Genomic DNA, 23,510 nt, shown 5'->3' on the forward strand with positions numbered 1-23,510 from the left:
GTGTTTAGTTTAGAGCAAAATTGAGCATGTTAACAAAAGCTGGTAATTTTTGTTAACAAAACTTTCAATAAATGGTTCAAACTGCAGTAAGTTATGCACAACTATACTAAAGGAATCTATCTACGAAAACGCAGCCCAATCAATTAATCTTGAGGCTGATTCCAGTGACTGTAAAAATGGGATCAAGTCTCCCTAAACGCACTTTTTTAAACAATTGATTGTAAAAATAGTATAACGATAAATTTAACGTCAAATGCGTAAGGGTTGTGGAGTCAATAAGTTTATTAAACAATTCATGTATAAAAAAATATTTGTTTGAATAATTTTTGAGTGTTTTCTAAAGATATCAAAATAAAGAAAAAAGATCTCTTGGAGTTTTTTTGTAGCACTTTTTAGAAAAATGTGTGTTATCATTTTTAATTTTTTTCTCTGTTTTCTACAATGAGTTTGAGTCAATTTCGCACAACTTTCTAGAACAAAGCTAATTGTTTTATTCAAATGCTGACGAGATACAGGCTTGGGATCAAGAGTCCCCGGGGATCAAGTCTCCTCACTCTCCCCTAAGTGTATTTTGATATCTGTTTGAAATGGTAAGAACAAAATTGTCCGTCAGGCCTGAACGCAAACGCAAAATTTTGCGCCTGTCATCATAGCCCGCCAGTCATCGACCATTGAACAAAGCAACCCCTGCAGATTGTTCGACTGACACTTGATGGAAAAATCGAACTGGCACAGCGTTCTGCGTTCACCACTGCGTCGAACGGACAATCTTGTTCTTAGCTTTAGTATTATTCAGTTAAAGCCCAACATTGGTTCATCTGTTCCAAAGACATGTTTTTTAGAAAAATGTTGTTTTTTTGCGTACATTTTTGTTGAATTACTCATTATTATATCATTTAAATTTTTCGAAACATTTTTCTTAACTATAAATGTCCAAGCTTCTAACTTTATTTGAAATAATCATTGAAGCCTTTCTCTTTCTGAAAGAACTGAATAAACCTAAAGTTGAACTTCATCCTGCTTACTTTCTTATGACAAGACATCAAAATGGTACACCAAATCGTCCGAAAGAATTATCATCGACTTGAGAGACACAGCTCGTTATGGCTGAGAGAATTATGTCGTTATGTTCATTCCAAAAAAATTTCACCCATCTTGAACAAAAAAAAAAAAACAAAACAACAAAAAGTGACGAGTGCTGGAATCGAACCAGGGACCTTTAACAATTTATTTAAAAGGCTTTACGGCCTCGGCCCTAATAGCGTGGTGACTAAAGTGTGGTCAGAAGTCGATGTATTTTACTTGTTGGAGATTTTTTGTTTCAATTAACGAATGTTTAGATATTCTGTAACACCACAGAATGTCTGTAGAGCAAGTTCCATAAATGAAGAATAATTTATGTGGAAAAATTTGAGATATTACCAAATTGGAAAGCAAAACTTAACATTCTTAATACTATTGTCATATTTCAAACTTATTTTTAGACAAATTAAAAAGCAGGAATGAAATAATCTGATATTTTGAAAATATTTAGGTACCATGGAAATCACGTTATAGAATAACCAAGGTGAGTTCGAATCGGAAAACGGACTGCACTTCGAACTCTTTCACGTAGGGGAAAAATACCCTTTCTCATCGCATTTCTATGATCGGCCTTTGAGCTCAAACAACTCTCCTTTGTTGAATTTTCTGAAAATGCTGTTTCGATAGACGAAAACTACAAAAGTAACGAAATTATTCGGAAAGTTTAATGTGCAGTCAAAGGAAAACTGGACGAGTTTCTTTTGGAAAAATAGATTTCAAGCTGAAAATTAACCTTTTTCATTAGGGTCGTGACAACCGATTCCTTTTTTGGTATGGAATTTCTCTTGGTAATAACAAGAGATATTCTAGACTAAATTTTCAGAACAACCTATGAGTCACGGGGGTTCCTATGCAGATAGGACTTTTTGGAATTTTAATCTAGGTATTATAAAAACTTTTCTTAATGATTTTAAATGAGCCACATTATACACAGTTAAAGAATCATAATACATTTTTAATGTCACCAATTTTAAATCTCCCAAATTTACACAATTTTTTACTGTGTAGTTACCAAACCTCAGATTTGAATGTATTTAATAACAAGTTAACCAACTTGTTAAAAAATTATTTAAATGTCAATTTGCAGACATTTAATCTGAAATAAGCAGCAAATATTTGAAAAATATTTTTATAGTCATTCTAACCATGTCACCTGGTTTACGGAATGCCGCTAAACTGATAAAAAACTTTGACATCTCATCTTGTCACATGCACTTGTAGAGATCCAAATGATTTCAAAGGATTTTTCAACAATTTTTTTATGTATTCAAAATTGAGTTCTCTAGCTTATTTTCTAAGAAAACCAGGCTTCTCATTTATAAACTGCCGTCCAGAAGTTTGTTTTCTTTTAATTAATTTTTGAATTTACGGACCCGCTCTTGCAACAATTTAATTGTAAAAATAGTTCAGTTTAGTCGTAAATCTTTTCGTATACATTTAAAGGACATTGGTTTAGGGGATGAATACAAATTTATGTCGATTCAGAACAACCAATGCGCCATTGGTTTCGTATGTACATCGGACCTTTTGAAAATGTAAGCGAGATTTGTGTTAAAAGACCAAAACCTTAGACCATCAAGTTTTTTTTTGTGAATCAATCATCCTAAGATTCTGATTCTTATAATTGATCAACCAAAAATCCCTCTCATCAGAACTAGTTCCAGGAAAACAAGCCAATCGTTATACCACGCTGCACAGTGACCAGAAACTGCCGAATCGAATCAGGTGAACCGGGGGTGGGAAGGAACCTCGTCGTCCAAAAGCTTCATTCTGGCTGTGGGCAGCAGGGCAGGGGTACATTTCGTCACGTTGGGGGATGTGTTCACTCTGGCATCACAAAACCAGATTCTGTTACACACGCTGACATTACGATGACGGGGTTCGGTGTGAATCCGACGACGACGGCAACAAGTGGCCAAGTGGCCTGGAAACCCTACCGGGCAGCCACCGCAACGGCATTTATCTCGACGGAATCCGATGATCTGCGTGTGCTTTTCGCACAACCTTCCAGTGGTTGGGGAGGATTCTCCGTACGGCCTGTGAGATGTGAGTCGATAGGAGGAGGAGAGGAAAACCACCTCAAATAGGTAATTTAATCCGCTTTTATTATTTCTACATAACTCCATGGCCTCTCGGTTGGCTTTATTCGAGAAAAAGGGAGGGAAACATCAGCAACTAACGTAGTGATTCCCCTCCCTCGGTGGATGTCGGATCCACCCCGGCTCCGGATCGGATGTCTTTTTGTTCTAGATTTGTCACCTGTAACATCTAAGTTTCATTTAAACCCACCTTTTTGCGCCGAGTTCACCGCAGTCGCTGGTTGGCGGTGGCCTGGCGTAGTACATCGAAATTGTGAAGCTGAGTGCTCTCGTTAAACAGGATTATTACTTGAGCAAGGTGCAATTTGTAAGGATCTGGTGTGATATAGTGCAGTGATAACAAAGTGTGATCGGGATTCTCTCTTAAAGGAAGTTGCTATCACAAAAATATTTATTACGTTTTCATGGAGAAAATTTACACTTGTCACGATACGTACTCTGCCAACGCAACTGATGGTACACTTTTGATATAGTTGCGAGCTAGTGTTTGTGTAATTGAATGAAAACTAGTGTTGTTTTTTTTGATTTTTTACTCACTTTTAGTTAATAGGTATTGTTTTCAGCTCTTCTTTAAAACTTATTACTAATATTATTCGATGATATAATAATATAAAAAAGGAAAATTAAAATATCAGAGACACTATATAAAAAACGCCCTCCTCGCTTGAGGATAGTTACTCCCCTTAGTCTCAACGACGCTCTATAAGTAAGCCCATTTGGAGTAAAAAAATCAGTATACAAAAAAGTAAAAGAGTAATTGCAATATTTACGGAAATTTTTGATTTTCTCGGTTTTTTTCCTAACGTTAAGTTTGCACAGTGTAAAGTGAGAGTGTTTAAATAAAGAAGGAAGAAATAATAAATTGCAACTCAAAATCTCAGCAAGTACTGGCTTCCAAAGGTGAGTAGATGGCATTCGATATCGCTCTAGCACCATTCGAAATCAGTACCTGGTGGATTAGTCCTGGTTGCACGACGCGGCATGCTGGATTCGAACAAAAAGGGCAAACGGTCTACTTGGATCAAAATAGGGTAGGTTGCGTTTGAAAATAATTTCGAGAATACATTGTAAGAATTGCGATCTTTATAAACTATCCAAATAGGTGTTTATTTCCTATAACCAACAATATTTGTTTTAAAAGGGTAGGAAGGCAAGGAAATAAGGGATCAGGAAAAAGTGAGGAAGTGGAAATTTCGGGAACAACTCTAGGAACAAAGAATATCAATTACAACAAACAACAAGGAATTAGTAAATGCGCTCGTTTTGAACAAGTGACGCTATAAAAGGTAATAATATAAAAGAGAAGCGTTCCTAACACAGACATCAGCATTAGTAAATATAGTACGAGTAATTAAAAAAAATGGTATAAATGTGTTAACAATTGACCATTCTCCCCTAGAAGACGCCGACGACAACTTAGTCCCTCTCACAACCAGCGGAACTTTTGGGCGTGTTTAATCTTTTCGAGAGCCTTGAGTCGTCCTTTCTGTTTTTCGGGGCGTGTGTGTTTGATTGTGAAGTGTGTATGGTCGGTCGTGGACGTGGGATTGCTCACAAGTTTAGCTTTTTCTCCTGGATCATCTTCCAGGTGTCATTGCCGAGCGCTTTCGCAAAGTGGTCGTCCACTTCCTCCTCGGAGTCTGGCCTCACGTGCTGCATCGTGCCCGGCTCGGTTTTCACGTTGATTTCCGGCCGGATGTGGGTGGGTGGCTGCGGCGGGGGCTGCTGCTGGGCCAACAAAGCAGGCTCTGGCTTTACCTTGATCAGTGGCGAGATCTCCACCGTTGTTGGTGGTGGGATTATGGGATTGTGTCTGACGACGGGGCTAACGCTGCCGAGGCTGCTGGCAACACTGCCAATGCCACTCGTGCTGGAACTACTACAAATACTGCTAGAGCTGCTAGTACTACTGTTTCTGGTATCACTGCCACTGCTTTTCGGCTGATTGTTGTTGTTGTTGTTTCCATAGATGGAAGCGTACGTATTACCTAGAGATCTCCGGAAATGTTCCTCGATGAAAACGTCACAGTTGACCGGAGACAGATTATCACCCACAGCGCTTTTTATCACTATTTCACCTACGAAAAGATTGCAATCCCCAAATTAATTAAATAAATTAAGAAACATTATGGTCTAACTACAATAACTTGAAACTCGGAAATTGTCAAACATTTCTTGTCTAGTTTGCAAACAAACTCTCCAGGAATGATCGCCAGCGTTTTCGATGAAAAGTCAACGTATGCCTAAATAAGCTTACGTTGAAGCTAACGATAAACCCCAAAGCAACCCAGAGGGAGCACCTCGAAGAGAAGTCAACCTACCATTGCTATGCATGCTGCTGATCCGTTTCTTGATCGGTGGCGGCGGAGCCTTCGTGATCACACTCGGGCGTGTGTTCAGATTCATTGGGACATCTGCGCCACAATTGCTGTTGCTACTGTTGCTGCTGCTGCTGGACGATGACGACAACGAGTTGGGTAGATCGGTGGTCTGTACCAGCGCTACCGGTGACAAAGATGCAATTGACGAATTGGATGACGGCTGTCGGTCCGAGTCCTTCCGGCGAACGGTCATGTCCAGTGGTATTTCCGAATCCACGTCCATCGGGCTTACGGGTGGCGGCACTGCCGGCACTGGTGGCCGATGGCCAAGATCATACGGGATCCGATCGTACTTTATGGGTGGTTGAGGTTCTGTAATCGTAACAACCCACTATTAGCTATCCATCAATTGAAACAATTCACCATGCTATACTCACCGGGAACTTCGTGCGGACCGCCGGCACCCGGGTCACGGATCATGTTGAGACGGGTTTGCACTAACTTCTTCAGTGTTGCAGCGTTACAAGAACCGATTCGCAAAGAAAAAGCGTTCCGCTTCCCTCAGTCGCTGCTTCGCATAGAAGGGACGACGTCCGAAGCTGTCAATCTCGCAGTAAGCGTAGCCGCCGTCGTTGCAACTCTTACGCCGTGGCCTACTGCGTCAATTTGGCTTCCAGAAAGCGCCTAATGCCGTGCACGTAGCTATCTAGTTGGCCTTGCGCGGGTCAACTGGCTCGAATTTTGGAAGGATTCTTTCTAAGCAGCGCAACAAATGCTCCACAACATGCGAGACGACAGCCAAAAGATAAATCAAAATGTCAAAAAAGAAATCTTCTTCTTTCTTTTTTTCCTTTTCGAGGCGTTCGACAGTACGGGCACTTCTTGTTGGCGCTGCTCTCGATACTCTTTCTTCTTCTCGCGATGTTCTCCGCCGCGCTGCGCTGCGTGATCGTGATCTTTTTGCTCTCTTTCTCTGTGTCTGTCTTTCCTTGTCTCGCTGCCCGCTTCTTTTCCTTTCTTTTATGTGTGCAGAGGAAAATTTCTTTTTCTCCCTGTGCCTTTCACTTGTAGGAACGATCGACGAGAGCCCGAGCCGAGTCGGATTGAGTCAACGGAGAAAACAACAATAATTAGCAATCTGAAGAATGGCTGTCACCCATCACCCGTCGTAACGTTATGGAGCTACAGTTGGGGTGAAACGGAACGCAGTTCAGAACCAAACGGACGCACTAATCAGCACAGAGAAACACAAAACTTGGCCCGAGACCGCGAGTGGAAATTTCTATGTCTATCTGAACGAAGACAACGAACCTCCGCTACACCAAAGAGCGACTGTACAAATGGACTTTTACGTGCGGTTTAATGGTGGCGACATCTACACCGAAACCAAAGGCGACTTTTAGCCCACCACCATTTGAACAGCGTTGGAACGAGCGAGTCGGCCAATGTAGTCGCGTTTCACTTTTGCGCCGCTCCGACCATCGTTTAGATGATTGTTTTGTTTTCTTTCTCGCTTTGTCCTGCGGAGATTGTGTGGTTTGTGTTGAACTTTCCAACTTTGCTTTGAACGTCGGGGAACGCAAACTTTTGCGTTTTCCACCGTTTGACAGGCATCGCAGTGAATGAATTTCTTTCGGCTGAACGAGGGGGTTTCATCGTCAATGGCGTTGAAAGTCACTCAACTGTGCCGTTTCTTTGAGTGTAGCAAAAGGAACCTTTTTTGCAGATTGAGCAACCATGCGTCTTTTTTCCGGTTGATCGCAGGGATCTGTACGGTCAACTTGACATAATATTTCTAAAAAGCGCCATGTTATAGGCAATGCTAATGTAATAAAGCGATATTTCAAAATTTTGCGTTGATTTAATAAACTATCGAGTTACCGTGCGTCCCCATAATATAGTTGTATTCAAATTAATTAAATGGAGACGCATGGCTATTCAGTACCTAGATAGAAACCGATAGTTGATATTTGAAAACACTGTGGAGGAAATTTGTTGCAATACTGGATGCAATTTTATTTAATATTATTTGATTCATTTAGTTTTTAATTGAAATGTAAAAGTTCTGTCCAATGTTGTAGATTTCAGAGGAAACACAATACATTAAACTATTACAGTTTTCTACTAAAGAAAATTTGCAAAATATCAATAAATTTCCGATATTTTTTTCCTTAAGTTTTCTGTTTTCTTCTGATTTGTTGTCCATTAATCTAAAATTTTCCTCAAGTCCAAAAGGGCCCTATTTAATTAAATACAAAAAAATAGTTTAAAACCAATAGTACATGTTTTATCAATAAAAATTGTAATATTCAGTATTTAGGATATATTTCCCATTATTTTGGAATTTTTAGAAGGGAGTGGACAAAACCTTGAAATAAATTTTGGAATGGCCTTAAAGGTTAAAGATCATCAAGTCGATTACCAAATCAGCTCATATTTGAAGTAAAGCCAATAGTAGTTTATGCAACAAGTTGCAAAAAGAGGATTTTTTCAGCACGAGTCGTACATTTATCCACCGAGGTTCACCGAGTTGGATAAATACGAAGAGTGCTGAAAAAATCAAGTTTTGCAACAAGTTCCATACAACATTTTTTGCAATTCCGAAAAACACCCATTGAGTGAAATTTTAAGTCAAATTTTCATGTATTTTGTCAATAAATCGTTTAAATCAAAAAAAATGTTGAAAAGTGTTACTTTTCGAAACAAGTGCTGAAAAGTTCAACTTTTCAGCACCCATTTCAGTGCTGAAAAGTAGAACTTTTCAGCATTTATTTTGAAAAGTGTTGCTATTCGATTCTGTTATTTTTGGTACAGAAAAGTAGGCTATTTCGTCGTTCAAGAATGACAGGAAAAGTAAGTAATTTCACGACGGAATTGCAAAAATATATTTTAAAATGTAATCTTAAATTTTTCATAAGCGAAATTACCAAATCCGGCTCTTTTTTTCAAAATGGTAAAGGGGAATCAAGTTACCCCTAATATTTTGAAAATGCAAATTGAAAATATATGTTTTAAACGCTTGGCATGATTCAAAGAACTCAACCCTGATCAAATACCCTTATCAGCCAGAAATAATGATTGTTTAAGTTTTTAACTCATGCAAATTTCAAAGTTTTGTGATAAATTTAGAGAACGATACTAAAAAAGGAATCAAGTTTCTCCACTCTTCACGTATATTTCATTTTAAAACACTTTTATCATTCAAGTGTTTAAAACCGTGGTTATAATTTCAATTTCTATTTTTTTTTTTTGGCCCGCTCTTTTCGACTTTGGTCAGAGTAGAGGGACATACACTTTGGAAAATATTTGCAACGGTCTTATTAAACGTTTTTCTTTCAAATGCAACGCAAAAACTCCCAGTATATTTGATTTAATAAAACATTTCGAAAAACTGTTATTTTCTAAAAGAATACAAACGTAATCTCTATTACAAATTTAATGAAGTATTTAAAAATCATTTATTTCTTAGGACTGCAAATGTTATGAAATATTTCTCTGAAGTTATTAAAAATATTTCAAATGAAATGTAAGTTTTGAACATGTTGCAATAAATCGTGTTTTTAGAACGAGAAATTTTTAATTTTTTTTTCTGAAAACCCAATTTAAAAAAAAACTTATGTTTGAAAACGTATAAAAACTCAAAAAAAAAAAATTTAGATCCAATGTACAATTACTTATTCGTATTCCGCAAACTTTTCTTACGCTCTACTTGGAAAACCAAAAAAAAACACTATCAAAAACCGAGAAAAAATGCCTCTATACTCACAGTTTTGAGTAATTAAAATTTTAGCCGGTTGACCCTTTACTTCCAGGTCTTAGAAAATGCCTTCGATTTTATTATATTTGCCAATCATACAAATCTTAAAAAATAGTAATAATAACGGTTATTTTAAACGGATACGCACTTTTCGAGTATCCTTCCAAATTTCAACACACTGTTCAATGCTTGCATAGATCCCACTACATTTATGAATGGTTTGCAGCATTTTCGAAAAACAAGAGAAAGTTTCACTGTATGCGTGCTTTTTTGACACTTGCAGCACTCTTTTCATTCAGCATAGTGTGCCCTGCTTGAATCGAGATGAGAGCGCGAGAGAGCGAGCAAGTGCACATCGCCACCGCTCAGTTGGCCATGCTGACGAAACGGGCGCGTGTGTTGGTGGACCATTCTTTTACCATTTTTACTTTTCGTTTTATGTATGCGGGGGGACCAATGCACGGTGAGAACATTATTATTACTCGGAAAGTCTCGCACAGCCACCACACATTCCTTCGTATAGTTAGAAGCAGCAGAAGCAGCAGTAGCAGCACAAGAAAAAAAAGTCTCTCACCATTGTGTGTCTTTCGGCTAAGATAGCTTCAATGTCCAAAAAAGATAAATATTTTTCTTCATAATTTTGTGCTGCGTTAGGGGCGCACAAATATCGCAGAAATAAGAGAAAAAGGTGATGTCTCGTGAGCTATTGCCGTTTTCGAGGGCATGAAAGCGGATTGTGTGATTTAGATTTTTTGTTTCTGGTTGTGGGTTGAGTTCATTCGGAAGTGGGCAGTGATATCGAGCGGAAAGATGTCAATAGATTTGCAGAAAAATCGAGACTCCATCGTGAGCGCCTGGAAGTCGGTGGTGGACACGAAAAGTTCCACCAACTGGGCCCTGTTCACGTACGAGGGGCAAACTAATGTGCTCAAAGTGCAGGAAACGGGCGAGGATGGGATCGCCGAACTGGCGGCCGAGCTCAACTCGGGCAAATTGCAATACGGGTTCGTACGGGTAGATAACAGGGAGACTGGAATTGCGAAATTCGTGTTCATAAACTGGCAGGTGAGTAGTGGCACGAGAGAGGGCGGGGTGGGCCTTATCTACATCGAAGTTTCGTTTAGATAGTTGGTCAAATGTGGAAATTTCTCCGAGATAAGATAACAATCGGTATATTTGATTTTTTTAGGGCGAAGGAGCACCGACTGCCCGCAAGGGAACCTGTGCCAAGCACGTCCGGGATGTGACCAATCTGCTGAAGGGTGCGCACATTACCGTGCATGCCACCACCGAGGACGATGTGGAGGAGGCACGCATTTTGGAAAAGTTACAGAAAGTGGTCGTCAACGATTTCAAGGTCAAAGATTACTCACAGGCCAACGGTAGGTTGAGCTTTTTTGTTTTTAATTGAATTTAATTATTAGAAAAGTGAGCTGAAAGATGGGCCTGGTGCCGCAGTAGGCAGTGAAAACAGAGCAGGCGGTGAAAGGCGCGCTGGAGAGCGAACCAACTAAAAAACAAGTGGGCAGTAATGGATAGAAAATGGAAATAACAGTTTGCCCATTAGTCACACAGCGCGCAAAATGGTACGCGAGAGACGTAGTAGGCCATGCCGAGTTGCGGGGGAGATCGCGGCGGGTTGCACAAAGCAAGAACAAGCACACCGGCTTTTCTTTCTTGTGCACCTTACCTCACTACTTACTCATCATCCATTCACTCGCTCAATCGCCGCCTTCTACGATGCACAACCTGCTGTTGTTGTTGTTGCTTGGATTGTGCGAACGAGAAAGATCGGTAATTCATCAATTTGAATGCTTCCGAACCGGTACATTGGCGGTTTAACTGCACTCTCGTTTTGTTTCTCATCGTTAAAATAGGAAAATAATGGCAATTCACATTTTTTTAATTCATGAAAATATGCACCAAAACAATTGATTCCAAACAAGTGACGTTTCAGGCCTCCCACGTGTCTCTACACTAACAAAAATGTGGAATTCGGTGGGATCTGGTAAAGCAATAATCGGAACTAGTGTGGCGTTTTAGAGTTCAGCAAACTAATTTGATTGATGTTTTCCAAGTTGGCGATACTAATACCCACGTGATCACGAGTTTTTGTCCTTTCATTTCAACCTGTTTCACCCATATCAGTTTGAAATGCTTCAGTGACGTGAAGAGTTAACTTCAAAAAAGCAAAATTAACGCAGCTTTCTTATATATATTGTAGACGCGATCAAGCCCGTTGGCACCAACTATAGTCGGGTCATTCCAACCAAGGAGATCAACCCGGCGGAGAGGGATGAATTCTGGCGAAAGGAAGAAGAAGAGGAAAAACATCGTCTCCAGCTAGAGTACGAGCGGAAGCTGAGCGAAACGGTCAAGCTGGAAGAGGTGAGTTCTGTATGAATATTCGGGCAAAATTGGATAACTAAAAAATAATGCAAAAAGATATTAATTTCCTGTCCTTAGCAAAGTAATTCAACTTCATTGCTATAAAATGACACATTTTGTTTTTTTTTTTTTGTAGAGCAGTTACCTGGTGTATGAGACTTTTTGAAATGATTCCAGTTGTCAAAGTGCTTATGTGTTCTTTTAAAATGTTGCTCCAGATATTATTGAAATCAATTCAAGTCACACATTAAATCTCGTCTTAATTATAAAAAAATAAAATGTAAATCAAATGAATATTGTTTAGCGAGATGGACCAACTATGGTTTTGGCAGTCGTATGAAAGATGCAAAAAAAAAAAAAAAAGTTGACTGAGTCTCGGAATAACACGAAATTACTCATAACAAACTTTGTTTTACATCTTGACTATGATATCATATTTTAAAGTGTGAGTTTGAAATTTTCAAAGCAAAGCAGAATGCAAAATTTATCACAATTGAAAAAATATCAATTTTTATAAATAACTATGACTATGACTATGATATCATATTTTAAAGTGTGAGTTTGAAATTTTCAAAGCAAAGCAAAATGCAAAATTTATCACAATTGAAAAAATATCAATTTTTATGAATAACCATGCGCAATGCCCAAATGCCCGCATGGTTTATTTTTGTGTTTCTTTTGTTTTATTTTGTGATCGCGTTTTGCATGAATTTGAAATTTGTGTGTTTCTTTTGTGATCGCATTTTGCATGTATTTGGTATATGGGTCATTCCATCTGAAGCGGAACAGCATTTGAAAATTACCCTCTTCGATCCTGCTCAAATTTGGCAGAGCTGTTGATACTATCAAAACATGCAAAAATCCCGAATTTCATCCAAATCGGACCACCCCCTCTATTTTTGTACCTCCCCAAAAAATCGACTTTTTGGCGATTTTTGACCAAACCTCCTAGTTTCAAACGGCGATAGCTCAGGAACCACAAATCTTAGAAGGTCGGTCTTAGACTCAATTTTGAAGGAAATTGGACGTAGAATCCATTTCCGTGATCAAAATGTTGATTAATTTATTTGTTCTACCTGTATTGCGCAATTGAAAACTTTAAACGGCCGTATCTCAAAACACCCCAACTTATTTTTTTTATTTGACCTCACCATCGTGTTCCCCGGCCAATTTTACATAAGAATCACTTATCGACAGAAATGAATATGTTTCGTTCCAGAGATATCGAATTTTAAAGTTTTGTGTTTTCGAGATTACCTACATCAGCTTCATTCGCCGCATCTGCTAAGAGCACGCAAGCGGGCTGATCAATAACTGCTACCTGGTCATTTATTGAAATAATATTTCATCATAAAAAATCTTTATCAAATTCTTGGAACACAATAACTACGGCTGCTGTCCTCACGTATAAGGATTTTTTTTTAATTGAATGTACCTTTACCAAAATCATCTTTTAATCAAATGGAGCTGGCTCACAATATAAAAATTGATTTAATATGGTAAAGTGACAATAATAAACTATAATAATAATAATAATAATAAAGCAGGTTTTGGGGTTTTTGCTGAATGGCACTATTTTGCTACCGCCCATGATAAAGGCCCTAGTCATGGCCTCGGAGGTACTCTAAAATGGTTAGCAACACGTAAAAAAATGGTGCATTCAAAATAACCCAATAATTATTCCTTTCACAAAAATAGATTGATCAAGGTAGGGGAACAGCATCTAATTCCAGCGTTCCTCTAATGTTGCCATATCAGCGCTTTGGCATTCAATTACAGCTGATTAAAAGCGGTTTCAACTGAAATCGAGTGATAAATAGCTCAATAAGAAGTGAACAAGCAAGTTTCTATCAAAAGTTTTGCAAAATTTGTTGTTTAAATAGTGAAAATGAGCAAATTGGACGGAACTAGGAGCGAGGACTTAACCTGCCAAACATACGAGAATTTCCCCTACTAGCCATTTGAATAAATATTTGCGTAAAGTTCTAAAAATATAAATTAAATTAATCTTCTCCCAAAACACCAGGTAGCAGTTATTGATCAGCCCGCTTGCGTGCTCTTAGCAGATGCGGCGAATGAAGCTGATGTAGGTAATCTCGAAAACACAAAACTTTAAAATTCGATATCTCTGGAACGAAACATATTCATTTCTGTCGATAAGTGATTCTTATGTAAAATTGGCCTGGGAACACGATGGTGAGGTCAAATAAAAAAAAATAAGTTGGGGTGTTTTGAGATACGGCCGTTTAAAGTTTTCAATTGCGCAATACAGGTAGAAAAAATAAATTAATCAACATTTTGATCACGGAAATGGATTCTACGTCCAATTTCCTTCAAAATTGAGTCTAAGACCGACCTTCTAAGATTTGTGGTTCCTGAGCTATCGCCGTTTGAAACTAGGAGGTTTGGTCAAAAATCGCCAAAAAGTCGATTTTTTGGGGAGGTACAAAAATGGAGGGGGTGGTCCGATTTGGATGAAATTCGGGATTTTTGCATGTTTTGATAGTATCAACAGCTCTGCCAAATTTGAGCAGGATCGAAGAGGGTAATTTTCAAATTTGCACTTTTTCGTGCACAGTTGAGATGGAATGACCCATATGCATTTTTGCTAATGGAGCATTTTCATTCGAGCAGTTTTTGCTTTTTTATACAATGTTTTCCTTATGGGAGAACTGTCATATCTACCACTTGATTCTGGTACTCCATTGAAATTGATTTTCATTAGCGAGGCTGCGTGTTTTTTTGTGTTACTTTTGTTTTATTTGTGATTTTGTTTTGCATACATTTGGTGGTGGTGGTCAATTTTAAGGGCGTAGCCCTGGAGCACAGTGTGGAAATTTACTTTCTCAGATATTTTTGATTGTACCGGGCAACAGTCAAATTGTCTAAGAATATTGAGTTGACCATTTTGGTGGTATGCTGTGCTAACAAGCCTAGCATTCCAAAAGGGCCAAATTTTGTGTTTTCTGTCCGTTTGAGTATTATGTTAAATTTTGAAGCTGTGAAAATTTCGGAAGATTGAATAATTTCACTAAAATTTATTTTAAACATGAAAAATCGGACCAATACTTGAGAATTTTCTCTTGATTTTTGTGTTGAATTCACTGATCTTTTAGATAATCAAAACAAGTTACGACATAAAAAATATGTTTCGTAAAGAAAAAAATATGGAGGTTTGGTTCAAAATAATTGTTTTAACAATAAAAAATCTATGTTTTTTCTTTTGCCGGCCAATCTTCTCATGGTACAAAAATTCGTACGGTAAGAAAAAGAAAAAGAATGAAAAAGAATACTGTAGATATCAAGATAAGATCTCTACGACATAGGTAACAAAACACATATTTTTTTCTGAGTATTTTTAAAAATTGCGTTGAATATCTTTTTGAGTTATTTTTGAGGAAAAAATATCTCGAGGAGGGCATGTTTAGACATAATACTCTGTTAGGGTTATCTCAAAATATTATTAACAAAATTCTTCAATTTCAGGAACGTCGCCGTCGCGAGGAGCGGGAGTTTGAGAAGCGTGAAGCGGCACTGGGTACGCCAGCAAGCCCGGACAACGGCTACACGCGACAGACATCGGAAAGTTCGAAATCCGAACGGGACCGCGAGATCAAACAGGTGGTCGAGGCAAGCGGCAAGGTCAGTTCGGCCAAGGCACGCTTCCTGAACAGCACCGCCCAGCTGAGTCCTTCGCACATCCAGCAGCAGGTGGCTCCGGAGCTGATCCTGTCGCCGGATCCTTTAAGTGAGGAAAAGAGTCTGATTGCCGAACTGAAGGCGGAAATGGAGGCCGAAGAGAGAGAACGGAACGGGCTGCAAAGTGGTGCGGTTGAAGCTGTGGTGGAAGCTGGGGCGCAGGAATATTTCGATCCGAACGCCACCATTGACTTGACAGACGAGGACAACATGATCCGGGCGAGGGCGCTGTACGATTATCAGGCCGCGGACGAGTCGGAAATTAGTTTCGACCCGGGAGATGTCATCACACACATTGACCAGATCGACGAAGGCTGGTGGCAAGGGCTGGCACCGGACGGAACATACGGACTATTTCCGGCAAATTATGTCGAATTGATCTAAGTGCAAAGAGAATTCACGGATTTGAGCTTTTTCGAACAAGTAAAACACAAACATCACATCCCCCCATCCTCATACCAGAGCGTCGTTAAATGTTCTAGATAGGGCAGCGTTTCACCATTAGTTGTGTTTTCCGATTAATTGTCAGTTATGAAAACCCCGCGCGCGCAAACCAGAGTTGTATTATTACATTATATAAATCCTGTTTTTTCTTAGAGAAAACTATTACCCACATCACACAGCGAGCAGCTCCGAATTGGAAAGCGAGTGCAGCAAGAAATATTATGAAAATACTACTACGCGATAATTTATCATGAAATCTTAATGTTTCACACAAAAAAATCACATGTTCATCAATTGTTACTAGATTGTCAGACAAAAAAGATTCTACCTTTTAAGGTTTAATAAAGTAACACCCGTTCTTCTCTTCTTCGTCAATCCACAAGAAGTAGCAACTCGAGCAAAAGTTGTTTTATTTTTAAAAGAAAGCCCACCAGTCTCGAGAGGGATCTACCGGCAAGCACATGGCAAAGTGCACGGCACAATGCAATTGGTGCGCTTCCAAGGAAACGGGTCCGGTCCCGAAGTTGGTTCGATAACTGGCTAGTGAGAAAATTTGTTTAAGAAAATTTGGTCGTCTCCGCGAAAGTTTGGCGCATTTTTGTGAAAATTGTTATGTAAACGTGTGAAAATATTCCCAAAAGTATGGGAAATACCGAAAGTAACGTCACCAGTGGCGTCAAGAAGCAGGCCGGAGTGTCCACCCAGGCTCTGTACAAGTTTGTCAACCTGAAAGGTGGCGGCCTGCTGGTGGACATGATGAAGCGGGCGATCCAAAACAAACAGTACGCCGAAATAGACCACGCAATAAAGACCAAGGTGGAACCGTTTCTGTACAACAAGGGCAAGGGGAAGTACATTCCGGTGGCACAACTGGTGTACCTACGGAACCGGGAACGGCCACGCCACAAGCAACTGCCGGAAATTCGTGCCCTCGAAAATCCCGAAGAGGACTACGATATAGACAAAGAGTGCCCGGATGTGACCGAGGGCGAGTACATGCGGAACCCCGGGGGGTACAGGGAGGTGTGCTGGAACATCAAGGTGAGTGTGTGTGGGGAGGATAACGCAAGCGCATCCACTTTTCTCACAGCGAGCACGTGCAAGTGAGACGATTTGCTCATCACTCACTCTGTGAGGACATCTGTTGAATGCAAGCGAAGTAAACAATGCTCTAATCTACAGGAACGTGGCGCAGTAGGCGAGACCATTTTGCATTTGTGCCTTCTGAACGCAACTTCACTGCACGCAGATCTGGCGAAGCGCCTTCTGCGATTCTACCCTAAACTGATTAACGATGTGTACATGTGCGATGAGTACTACGGCGAAAGTGTGCTGCATTTGGCGATCGTCAACGAAGATCCGGCCATGGTGAAATACCTGCTGGATGCCGGGTCCGACGTGAATGAACGGTGCTGCGGGACGTTCATGTGTCCGGAGGATCAAAAAGCATCCCGGTTCGATTCACTGGAAACGGAAATAATCTGTGTGATGCCACAAACCAACTACGACGGATACGTCTATTGGGGAGAGTACCCGTTGAGCTTCGCCGCTTGTTTGGGCCAGGAAGAGTGCTACCGGTTGGTATTGGCACGGGGAGCCGACCCGGATAACCAGGATTCAAACATGAACAACGTTCTACACATGATGGTGATTTACGAAAAGTTAACGACGTTCGATATGGCGTACGAAGTGGGTTCTTCGCTGAGCATAAGAAATCTCCAAAACCTAACACCGTTGACGTTGGCCGCCAAGCTGGGTCGCGTCGAAATGTTCTTCCACATCATGAACATTGAGCGAGAGATCTACTGGCAGTTGGGAAGTATCACGTGTGCCGCCTACCCGCTGGCATTGCTCGATACGATCGACATCGAAACCGGCAACATTAGCAAAGATTCCGCGCTGAATCTGGTCGTTTTCGGCGACAAAGACGAGCATTTAGATCTCCTCGAAGGAGTCCTCATCGATCTCCTGAAAACCAAATGGAACACGTTCGTCAAGGACAAGTTCTACAGCCAATTTTTCGTGTTCTTTTGCTATTTTTGTGTGTCACTGATTAGCTTCACACTGCGCGAGGGACCAATGAAGCTGGAGGACGGAGAGGCCAACAAAACTACCACGAGTATTCAGCTGAAAAATATGACCCTGGCCGACCTCACCAACGCCAGTACGCTGTCCTCGCTACTGGTCACCGACGTGAGCGGCAAGATCGTTGGACTCAACGGGAGTGAAACGTTCTTCGACCCGTCGACGATCGAGTCCGACATGTTCTTCAACTCCAAGTGTCCAACGATGATCTACAAGGGTATCGAGGGGAAAATTCGACTGGTTTCGGAAGCAATTATTCTGGTGGGATCATTTCTCTATCTGGTTTCGGCTTTGAGAGAATCTCGCTTTCTTGGGAGGAAAATGTTTATCGAAAATTTGGTGAGTTGTTTGCATTACCATGTTGGACCGATTTTAAAGATTTTTCTTTCAGATGACCGCTCCTTCCAGAGTAATGTTCCTGTTTTCCTGCTGTATCATGATGGTAGTTCCTTGCCTCAAAGTGCTATGTTTCACCGAGTTGGAAGATCACGTTGCGGTCGTGATTATGCTGACAACTGCGCCCTACTTCCTGTTCTTCTGTCGGTATGAGATAATCCTAATTCTGCAGACGGCAGTCCAGACTAGATTATATGGCGTCCTTGCAAAAAATCATTTCGGATTGTTGATTTGTTGTTGTTGTTGTTGTCTGAGTTATAATATGACTCCCAACATGCTTCAAAGTGATCTTGGAGTAGAATATATAGAATTCTCTCAATATTTAATCACATACTAAGAATATGAATAAATATTATCATGATGACGCGGATCACAGTCGATATGACTAAAAAAAGGGCGCCACAAAGTGGAACAGGGAAATAATTTGTGATTGTAGACGGTATTGTCAACTGTTGTGGATGTCCATCAAACATCGCAGAGGGGGGTTTCTCTTTTTTCCATTTTTGCTACCATCTTCTTTTTTTATTTTGTTATACTGATTTTCTAACACGGCTTCTGTTTATTATCCACCATTTTAATTTGATTTTATTAACCTTTAGTTCTTTTATATCTCAACGCTTTTGACGATAACGACACGCTAGTTTGGTAATGTAGAGAAAACCTTAATTGCTCAAATAAGTATTCTCAATATCGCAACGCCGCCATCTTGGATTACATAGGGGAAAGTGGGGCAAGTGTAACAAGCTAAGGAAATGCTCGTTATAACCCATTAAAAAGTTAAAAAATCTGTCGGATTTTATTATAATCATCTTATTCTAGGTCTTGACTAAGACTTTGTTAGAAGAGGTTTTCAAAAATCCTGTTTTTTAATGTAAAAAATTGATTTTAAAATTTTTGATTTTCCGTACGTTCTACTCAACTAGTGGGGCAAGACGAACAACCCGTTGGGGCAAGAGGAACAATACATGAAAAAACATGTTAATTTGCTAACAATCGAACTGTTATCATTTAGATACATCAGATTATAATGTATTTGAAAGGTTTCTTCCATTTTTAGATTAAATAATAATATTTTACTTTAAATTTTATCGTTTTTACGAAAAAAAATATTACTTCGATGATAAAAAGTAAATTTTCATAATATCACTATATTTTGTATGGACATTTTTTTTAACAATTGTTTATCAGTTTTTAAGTACTTTCACGTATTTATTTCCCAATAAAATATATTGTTGCAGCAATTCGTATTTTTTTCCGTACTAAAAATCCATATGATACACTTGCCCCACCTGAAAAAGATTTTTTAAAAGCCCTCAACAAAAATAACCTTTAACTTTTGGTTATTTTTGTAATAAGTGCATGTCATTGGTAGGGACACTACTGATCTAGGAAAACTATTATTTTGATAAAATGAACCTTAAAACGAACCCTAAGCCTTATTTTGTACTTTCCAAATATTATAAGAAAACAAAGGTTTTGAAAAAAACTTCATTAAATCTTATGCCCCGTGGCGTTTACGTCGTTTTGGCGGTTATGTGGTAGTAGAACCAGCTAATTGCATTGCTAGCAACAATTCCTCATACTGGATATAATCAAAATTGTAAAAATTACGGCCGTACGAGCGATTGTTCCTCTTGCCCCATATGGTCGTCTTGCCCCACCTTCCCCTATTCCAAGTTCATCTTGGATCAGTCTATAAGAATGATTTTCGATCCCAGCGATCAAAACATATTTTTGTGATTCGATTCTACGAAGTCTGAACTGTACTCTTATTCTTGAAACAACTCTGTAGTAGAACCTTTTCCATTCTTCACTTCCAGTGGCTTCAAAACGGTCGGACCGTTCGTGGTGATGATTTACCGCATGGTGATGGGAGATCTGCTCCGGTTCGTGGCCATTTACTCGGTGTTCGTGATGGGCTTCTCCCAGGCCTACTACATCGCGTTCCTGTCGTACAAGGGCGAGGAGGAGGGCGACGAGAATCCGATGCCCTCGCCGATGGAGTCGATCGTGGCCATGTTTCTGATGTCGTTGACCAACTTTGGCGATTACTACGCCGCGCTCGAGGATACCGCCCACGAGGGTTGCGCAAAGGTCTTTGGAGGAAAGTTCATAAATTGTTCAAAAGTAAAACATAATTGATTTGCAGGTACTCTTTGTGACATACATGGTAATTGTTGCGGTGTTGTTGGTCAACTTGCTGATCGCTATGATGGGTAATACGTACACCAAGATTGCCGAGACGAAAAACGAGTGGCAACGGCAGTGGGCTCGCATCGTTCTGGTCGTCGAGCGAGGCGTTCCACCGGCAGAACGTCTGAAGAACCTAATGAACTACAGTCAACCCATGTCGGACGGTAGAAGGGCCTTGGTTTTGCGATTGAATATGACGGTAATAATAAATTCATTGCATCCTTGAGCACATGACCCTGTGGCTTGGCAATTTTAATTACAATTTCTGCTCTATCTCGGTTTTATCGCGCAGGAAGAGGATAAGGAAGAGATGAAGGAGATCCTTGACATGAAACGGGTGCACGAACGGCTGTCCAAGAAGCGAGCAGTTGAGCGGGAAGCACGCGCCGAGCAGAGACGTCTCATTGCGGAGAAATACGCAAACGTACCGTAGTTTCAATTTTGTTAGTATGTACTCGAAACATTTAAGTAGACAAAGTAAACACATCTTCGTTAACTAGTCCAATTGTCCGATTTAAAGAATAAATCTCTTATTCAAATGTTTCAAACAACGAGTTTGTTTTTACTGGCGATGAAACACCCTGCGTCTCCATTGAACTTCGTCATTCAAATCCAAGTAAACCACAAGAGGTTGTTGTTCTTCCACCTCAGTGAAAAATAAAAGAGATCAACTCAAAATAGGCCAACCTTTCATAAAAGAAATCTGTTTTCTTCTCAACTGAAGCCACATAATAGTAGATATATTTATATCCACCTCCAACGAATAGCGATGAAATAGAGAGCAAAAAAAGGAAAAAAGAACCCTCCAGGTGATGAGCCCAGCGTTTAGCCAGCACAAAAATCAATCCACCTTCCACCAGAGCACGCTCATCTTTTCACAGGAGTAACGTTAGTAAGCATGGCCCACTACGATTAGATGGAAGTGGAAAACATTTTCCCACAGCCGTGTCCTGAGTGGTTCGCCATATAGCTTGCTCTATATAGAGCCTGCTTTGATGTCGTGTGACCTGGGTTGTTATGAAATGACGCATGGATTGTGTGGTTTCCCCCAGAAACCTCAATTAAAAAAGTGCTTTAAAACATTTTGGTTGTCAACAAAATTTCAAGAGTCATTTCCATTCGCTTATCGCACGAGATAAATCATAAAAACAATACTTTGCATATCTCGATCCAGTCAAAGCCGTGGCGTGACTTTTGTCAATTTTCCTTCAACGAAAACCGTTGAGTGCACGTAGAAAATCCTGGAAAAGCACACCGCATGCCCTCATGCACCTTTTCATTTATTTTCCTTTCCATTATTATCCAAGCAACCGTTCCACTTCTAGTCCACCGGGCAATTAAATGTTGCAACCACGACGGAGGGCGATCCCACCGGGCGTGTGGAACTAATCCAGCAGCTCTCTCCTTAATTATTGGTGTGAAAAAGGACAATCCTGGCCAGCAAGGGGGCACGGCCTTCGCCGTTGGTTGGCGCTTGATCGATGGGGATTATGGCAATCTCGGCACACCACGGTGACAATTGTCGCTTCGTGCGGCGCAGATTGACACTTAATTATTTACGGAACGACAAATTTGATGGGGGAATTGGGCCGTTTATGAGCGAGTAGTGTGGCAGTGACCTAGATTTGAAAAATTTACAGGTTTTAGGCTGACGTCGACGGAGCTGAAGCTGAAACAGTTTGATAAATTGCTTTGTTGGACAAAGTTGATCAAGTGAAACTTTTACTTTGCTGTTCTGTAGTTCTGCCTGAAAAAAGCAAACACGTTAACTTCAAACAAAGGATAGATCCTTGATCTATCTTAAGACTCCCAATCCCTTCAGGCAAATCAGGGATCAGAGCGTATTTAATATGAGAAGAATACAACATGTTTTATAACCTTCAGATGGCCGACTGGTTAGAGTCCCAGACCATCAATCCAGAGGTGTGAGTTCGAATCCCACCTGATTCAGTTTCGTTTTTGTTCCAATTCCTGATTCCAAATGTCAAAGGTACCGACCGGGATTTGATCCCTGAACCTTCTGCTTGTGAGGCAGAAGCCGTAACCATTAAGCCACGGAGCCGGTTTCTAGTTGCCCTCTTCATAAATGCTTTAAAAATTTAGGGCAAAAATCGCGTTAACTTATTACAATAAAATGATATTATGATTCCGATTTTTTTTCATGTAAATAAATCATTTTTCGTTATTCAACCTTTACTGATACTTCATTGTACAGATTTTTAGCCGATATTGAATTGAAATGTTGGTTGAAACCGGTTTTCAATTTATTATTAAAAAAAATCTACTTCTTAATGACACTTGTCATAAACAAAATATTAATATTTTTGTAAATAAAACAAATTGGCTGAGAAATCTAATTTTGTTAAGTACCGCCATCAGGGGTAACATTGGGTCTGGGGGTTGAGATTGAGTCATACAAATTTCAGCATTTTTGTATGACCATATCTCACCCCCCAGACCCAATTTCATCCCTGATGACAGTACCTTCAAAAAAATTAATAAAATTAAATTACGTACCTGAATTGAAAAAAATAACATAATGATTAAATAGGTAAAACATCCAAAATTGCAAAACAACAAAAATAACCAAAATGAATAAAATTACCAAACGATAAAAATAACCAAATCGGTCAAAATAACCAAATCGAGCAGTATGACTAAAACGACCAAAATGATCAAATCAGCCAAAATAACCAAATCGACAAAAATGGCCAAATCGGCCATAATTACCAAAACAACAAAAACGACCAAAATAAATTAAATTACCAAATCGACCAAATTGGCCACAATGATTTAATTGAAACAATCGAACAATATGATCAAATCGGCCAAAATTACCAAATCGACCAAAACGAAGCAATTGATAAAAATGAAAAAAAAAATGACCAAATTGGTCAAAGCGACTAAAATGTTCAAAACGATCAACATTACAAAACCAAACAAAATGACCAAAATTACCAAATCGGTCAAAATTACAATAAACCAAAATAAAATGGATTAAATCGATCAAAATGGCCAAATAAAAAAAAATCGCCAAAATAACCA

General features: G+C 39.6%; 4 protein-coding genes across 5 annotated transcripts in view; 2 read left to right on the forward strand and 2 right to left on the reverse strand.

Annotated features, from left to right (window-relative positions):
* LOC120423688 (beclin 1-associated autophagy-related key regulator) overlaps window positions 1-23,510 on the reverse strand; it is a 148,103-nt gene that overhangs the window by 35,241 nt on the left and 89,352 nt on the right. The gene's annotated exons all lie outside the window — the stretch shown is intronic.
* LOC120423693 (putative protein TPRXL) lies at window positions 3,533-7,015 on the reverse strand. Its single transcript, XM_039587589.2, has 3 exons — window positions 5,941-7,015; window positions 5,504-5,875; window positions 3,533-5,260 (listed from the first exon to the last, which is right to left on the reverse strand). The coding sequence occupies exons 1-3, from the start codon at window positions 5,981-5,983 to the stop codon at window positions 4,734-4,736; spliced, it is 942 nt and encodes a 313-aa protein (XP_039443523.1). The 5' UTR covers window positions 5,984-7,015; the 3' UTR covers window positions 3,533-4,733.
* On the forward strand, window positions 9,718-16,186 carry LOC120423691 (drebrin-like protein). 2 transcript variants are annotated; one of them, XM_039587585.2, is made up of 5 exons: window positions 9,718-10,325; window positions 10,450-10,642; window positions 11,218-11,268; window positions 11,485-11,648; window positions 15,135-16,186. In XM_039587585.2, the coding sequence occupies exons 1-5, from the start codon at window positions 10,071-10,073 to the stop codon at window positions 15,729-15,731; spliced, it is 1,260 nt and encodes a 419-aa protein (XP_039443519.1). In that variant the 5' UTR covers window positions 9,718-10,070; the 3' UTR covers window positions 15,732-16,186. The 2 variants fall into 2 exon arrangements, with proteins under 2 accessions (XP_039443519.1, XP_039443520.1); XM_039587586.2 differs by lacking the exon at window positions 11,218-11,268 and having other exon boundaries at window positions 9,725-10,325.
* Window positions 16,305-21,015, forward strand: LOC120423684 (transient receptor potential cation channel subfamily V member 5). Its single transcript, XM_039587577.2, has 6 exons — window positions 16,305-16,832; window positions 16,974-18,215; window positions 18,268-18,419; window positions 20,093-20,366; window positions 20,422-20,664; window positions 20,758-21,015. The coding sequence occupies exons 1-6, from the start codon at window positions 16,434-16,436 to the stop codon at window positions 20,896-20,898; spliced, it is 2,451 nt and encodes an 816-aa protein (XP_039443511.1). The 5' UTR covers window positions 16,305-16,433; the 3' UTR covers window positions 20,899-21,015.

The sequence above is a fragment of the Culex pipiens genome, chromosome 2 (genome assembly GCF_016801865.2).
Source record: "Culex pipiens pallens isolate TS chromosome 2, TS_CPP_V2, whole genome shotgun sequence".
Classification (NCBI taxonomy): domain Eukaryota; kingdom Metazoa; phylum Arthropoda; class Insecta; order Diptera; family Culicidae; genus Culex; species Culex pipiens.